At 36.2% G+C, this 6,000-nt stretch overlaps 1 protein-coding gene across 1 annotated transcript in view; it reads left to right on the plus strand.

Moving 5' to 3' along the window:
- The window catches only part of satb1b (SATB homeobox 1b), an 81,012-nt gene extending 75,238 nt beyond the window's left edge, over positions 1-5,774 (plus strand). The window contains 1 exon segment of the mRNA XM_079836445.1: positions 5,056-5,774. Coding sequence (XP_079692571.1) covers positions 5,056-5,607 — 552 coding nt within the window. The 3' untranslated portion in view covers positions 5,608-5,774.
- The last annotated feature ends 226 nt before the right edge of the window (positions 5,775-6,000 follow it).

Genomic DNA, 6,000 nt, shown 5'->3' on the forward strand with positions numbered 1-6,000 from the left:
GTCCCCTCTCTTCTTAAAAAGAGAGAGAGAGATCCACCTCCTTTATCAAGGAGCTGTGGGATTATCCCGAGTGATTTACTTCAGGATGTCAATGGCTCAGTTTGATGCTTCACTAGCGATACTGGAGACACATTATATATTGACACTTTGTTTGTCATACAGTGATTTGTGCTGCGAGATTAAGTGGATCAAGTTGTCGGACACCGTTGTGGATTTTGCTGTTCATACGGTGGCTCTGAAGTGTCAAAACACCTATCAAAATGGTTGCTACGGATGTGAAAAACGCAGAAAATCAAACCCGATTAGATTTTTTTTATGACGGACGAAAGGCAGTGTGTATGCGTGATTGACACAACGTAAAGTCGTATTTATTTTTTAACGCTCACATTAAAAAAGAGAATTTCAGACTTTTCTAACACTTTTTGCTCACCAGCCACTGTGTTAAACGGTTTTCTAAAGTTACTAGACACTCTGCATTTTCACTCGCCACAATTTTGACATCAATACCATAGAGAAAAACTGCCATATGGATATTTTTTATATCATCACATAGTTTGTCAGCAGGTTTATTAGGCTGCTGTCTCTTTAAGAGCTGACGCACGGATCCAATACACTATTACACGTGCGCTTTCTTTCTCAAATGTTTACGTCCACTTAAAACATTTGTGAATACTCGGCAAGGTTGGCGTTTTGACATTTATTTTGTGTGTATTTGACTGTTTACGTGCAATAAGCAGCGAAAAATAACTCAGAATCCAGATTTTTGTGGTTTGGCCGAATCCACTGGTTAAGATTCTTCCGAAACCGAATCCTACTCCCATCCTCAGTCCATTATCACAGTAAACACATTAATGAAGTAAACAACGTCCACAGCAGTGTATTTTTCATTTTATTTTAACTGTTAAAAAAAAAGAAAGAATAGGCAACATTATGCCAGGATGACTGTCCTACCTGAAGTTGCTGCACTTTGGCTGTAGATTCCCTCATGCACAACTCGTATTCTTTCAGATGTTTCATATGCAAATGTTTTAACAGCGGCTGTTGTTTAGGGTCCTTGTCACCACGAGACAAATCGGCATTGCAAAATGAACACGTAGCTCGACTTGAATCGCCTTCTTTTGACTGAAAGTACTGCCAAACAACACGTTTTCTGCTCACAAGTTCCTATTTGACTTTCTCACAGCCTGCATTCGAACGGTCCACCTAGTAAACACCTTCCCATAATCAACAGTGGCGACATTACGTCGACCAGCGGAGCATGTGTAGTGGAAGCCTAAGGTTCGATTGAAAAAAATGATAATGCTGCATTCACACCAAACGCAAATAGAGCGTTGAAACCGCGTCTAGTTGGACGCTTGAACATTTTGAATCCATTCGCGCATCCACAGCGAATTGGACACACGCTCAAGGAGAAATGTCATAAAACACCTCTGCCTCTTTTCATTTTCATAAAAAAATATATTAAAGGGTTAGTTCACCCAAAAATGAAATTCTGTCATTAATTCCTCACCCTCATGTCGTTCGACACCCGTAAGACCTCCGTTCATATTCGGAACACAAATGAAGATATTTTAGTGTAAAGCTGATGACTGAGAAAGGCTTCACACAGGCCTCCATTGGCATTCAGTACATTTACACTCACAAGACCCATAAAAGGCACTTAAAACGTCCATCTCACCACAGTGACTCTACAATAGTTTTACGATGCGACGACAATAGTTTTTGTGCGCAAAAAAAAATCTAAATAACACCTTTATCCAGCTTGTTATTGCCTTCCGTGTGTGTCTGTGTTACACACCACTGCTGAAATACACACACTCGGACATTAATGTCAAGCCCTGGTCCTAGATCATCATTTTCATAACACAACTTTCAAAACTATTTTTTTTCTAGGATTCTTCGGTTGGACAATATTATTAAACATGCACTGCATTTCTGTCCCTCACAGCCTCATTCTCATTCCTGTCAAAAATGAAATCTGGCGTTAGCCGGATTATTAAGACCTGTAGTTATTTTAGCTGGAAATGGTTTATGTTTTTGATCAAGTGTGGAGGTTTTCAAACACACTGTGTACACAGAGCAGTCATTAGCCACGTCGTTTGTCTGCATTTACATATCAAGGACAGCTAGCTATTTTGATAAATTCATCACTATTCAGAATCCAAATATAATCACAAAAATCCCCAAGTTCTGGTGCTTACAGCTGCGTATTTGAGCAGATATTATTTTGTTTACTCAGAAGCATATGGTCATTCCAAGAAAATAGCAAAACATTTATTCACTTCCATTTTCACCACTTAAGCGGCGAGATCTGCTGCGGTTTCAGAGATCTGATCAGTCTGATGATCAAGCATTTGGTTACGCTTTAGCATTTACAGCGTGTGTGTGTGTGTGTGTGTGTATATATCATCTGTGCACTAACATGAACATGAACAATGTGCAATAATCTGTTAATGTTAGCTAATGCATTAGTTAAGAAATGAGATCTTATTATAAAGTGTTATCAAGCGTAAATGCCTGCTGTGGGATAATAAAGCCATCAAATACAAAATGCCGTGCATTAGTGATTTTTACCTCTTATTTACCTTTTATTTTCACTCCAACCAAAATATCTAATTATTCTAACAAATGAATAACTTTAACATCAGTGCAAAAACAGCTTATTATTAAACAGGAATTTTTTATTTTTTATTTTATTATATTTGACTCAAACTGACTCAAAACCAAAAGATCAAATTTGTCAAAGAAGAATGTTTCTCCTTATTTTATTATTTTATTTTATTTTGATTGTAATTGACTCAAACCAAAAAAATCAAATTATTAAACAAGTGTTTCTCATTTTATTTTATAAAATATATATGTTATTTTGAATATATGATTATGATAAAATAGGATTATTAAAATGAAAATAAAACTATATATATATTTGTTTAAAAGTCAAATTATTAAATGAGTGATTTATTTGTAATTTTTTTCTATTGTAATTGACCTCAAACCAAAAGATAAAATTATTAAACGAGTGTTTCTAATTATTATTATTATATTATAAAATATATTATGATATCATTATTATTTCTTATATTATCTTATTGGTTTTTTATTTGTAATTTTTTTTTATTATTTTGATTGTAATTGACTCAAACCAAAACAATCTAATTATTAAATGAGTGCTTCTCATTTTATTGAAAAAAAAAATATATATATACACATTTTTCCCTCCGTTAAATCATGTTTCTGTGCGCTGTCGTGAAGCTGAGCGTTCTCATGAGCAAACACATTCATGTCTCCTTCAGTGTGTGTGTGTGTGTGTGTGAGAATGACTCCTCAGCTTTAATGCAGTGCCTGTCATCTGTTGACATGATGTCTTGTGCTTGCTGGTTAACTTGGTCGTGTCCCATTTATTTCTGCCTATTGTGTTCCAATGTCTTTGAAATGTTATCAGGAGACGAGTGCATTCGCAAAAATGTTATCAAGCATCCCGGCTCCCTTTGGGAATGTCCCAGGAAAAGCCGTCTGTATGGTGTGTGTGAAAGCAGCAGCTGCCGGCTACAATGGCCCAAACTCACAAACAATGGCACATTTCAGAGCAAATGTGTCATGTGTTTACAGCGACGTGAAGGTGGCCGAAACACACACACACCGATGGCGCTCGCACGCCGCACATCTCTCTCCGCACCACGGATCGAGTGTGTGTGTGTGTGTGTGTGTGTTTACCGCATTAAGCACAGCATTTCAATAGGGCTTGATAAGCAATCAACACACCGGCTCGTTCTGTGTGAAGACTCTGATGAAGAGTTCACACTCGTGTTAAAGCTGTCAAACCCTCACATCTGATCACATCTCAATTTATCCAGAACTGGATGAAGATTTCTGCTGGAAAATCTCCTTTTATTATAGAATTAATGGCTCTGACTGAATTTTTTTAGGACCCTAATGGAACCAGACCAATAGATCAAACTATTCATAACCTCAAGTCTGACATCAATACAGAAACACCTAATTATTAAACACATTTGTATTTTTATTGTACTGTATTGACTCAAACCAAAAGATCAAATTATTCATTGGCATCAGTGCAAAAACATCAAATTATTAAACAAGAATGTTTATCTTATTTTTTGTTTTATTTATATTATTTTTTATATTGACTCAAATCAAAAGATCAAATTATTAAACTTGTATAAATATAAGAATATATTTCTCTTTTTTTGTTCTTTTATTCGTAATTGACTCAAACTATCAAATTATTCTTAACAAATTAATAAGTCAAAAACAGTGCAAAAACATCAGATTATTAAAGAATAATTTTCATTATTTAATTTAATTTAATTTATTTTGATTATAATGGACTCAAAATTAGTGTTTAATAATTTTTTTTTTTAGTTTAATTATTTTATTTGATTATGATAAAAGATAAAAACAAAAGATAAAATTATTAAACAATGTTTTTTTTTATATATTTTATTTTATTATTATTATTTGTTTATTTATTTATTTTATCATAATGGACGCAACCCAAAAGATACAATTATTAAACAATATTTTTTTTATTTTTTATTTTTTATTTTATTTTATCGTAATGGACTCGAACCAAAAGATAAAATGATTAAACAATGTTTTTTTTATTTTTTATTATTTAAATTTTTTTTTTTATTATTAATATTTTTTATCGTAATGGACGCAAACCAAAAGACAAAATGATTAAACAATGTTTTTTATTTTATTTATTATTTAAATTTTTTTTTTTATTATTAATATTTTTTATCGTAATGGACGCAAACCAAAAGACAAAATGATTAAACAATGTTTTTTATTTTATTTATTATTTTTCTGTAATGGACACAAACCAAAAGGTCAAATTATTAAACAAGAATATTTCTCTTATTATTTATCTCATTTTGATGGTAACGGACTCAAACCAAAAGGGTGAAACGAGTAGAAATAAATAACTCCTCAAAGCCGTCAATACACCAGAACCCAGTGCTCTAAAGTGTGCCGTTCAGACAAGTTCCCCTGAGTTTGACGTGTGTGTGTGTTTCTGGTTTCCCGTCTCAGACTCATCAACAGCCGTCCTCTCAGCTCCAGGCCCAGCTGCCCCTGCTCCACCCCTCACAGCCTCCTCTATCCCAGCAGCCCTTGCAGCAGCAGCAGCAGCAGCAGATGGGACCGCGGCTGCCCCCTCGGCAACCCTCCACCGCTTCACCGGCCGAAACCGAGGACGAGAACCGCTGCAAGAGTCGCCAAGGCAACCGCATCTCCATGGAGGCGCTGGGCATCCTGCAGAGCTTCATTCAGGACGTGGGCCTGTATCCGGACGAGGAGGCCATCCACACACTCTCAGCACAGCTGGACCTGCCCAAACACACCATCATCAAGTTCTTCCAGAACCAGCGCTTCTACATCAACCACGCCGGCAAGCTGAAGGAGCCCATGGGCTTCCCCTCGAACCACAGCAAGGACGAGGGTCTGACGGACTTCAAGGAGGGCGAGCTGCTGAGCGAGCTGGAGGAGGGCGTGCAGACCAACAGCACCATGTTCTCCATCAAAATGGAGGAGCACCTGGCGGCCGAAGCGCACGCACAAACGGAGCAGGAGGCGAAAGAGTGACTCGGATCTTTCTCTTCCAAACCGGAAGACTTTCTACACCAGACTGAGCGATGCAGAGATGACCGGCTCACAGTTTTGTAAAGCGTGGAATATTTCACTGTAAAGACTCGTGCATCATTTCAATAATCTGCACAACTAGACAAAATGTACAAAACACACACACACACAAAAAACAAAACATCTTAAAGGAATAGTTCACTCCTAAATAAAGAGGCCGTTTGTGATGAAGTGAATGAGGACTGTTACGCTTCAGACGTCAGTACAACACTTTACAGCTGTTATTTTATTTATTTTCAGAATCATAGGATCAAATTATTCCTAACAAAGGAATAAATCTGGCATCTGTGCAAAATATTTCTCATTTTATTTGTATTTATTTTCATAATGGACTCA

Source organism: Gobio gobio (assembly GCF_949357685.1).
Source record: "Gobio gobio genome assembly, chromosome: 15".
Taxonomy (NCBI): domain Eukaryota; kingdom Metazoa; phylum Chordata; class Actinopteri; order Cypriniformes; family Gobionidae; genus Gobio; species Gobio gobio.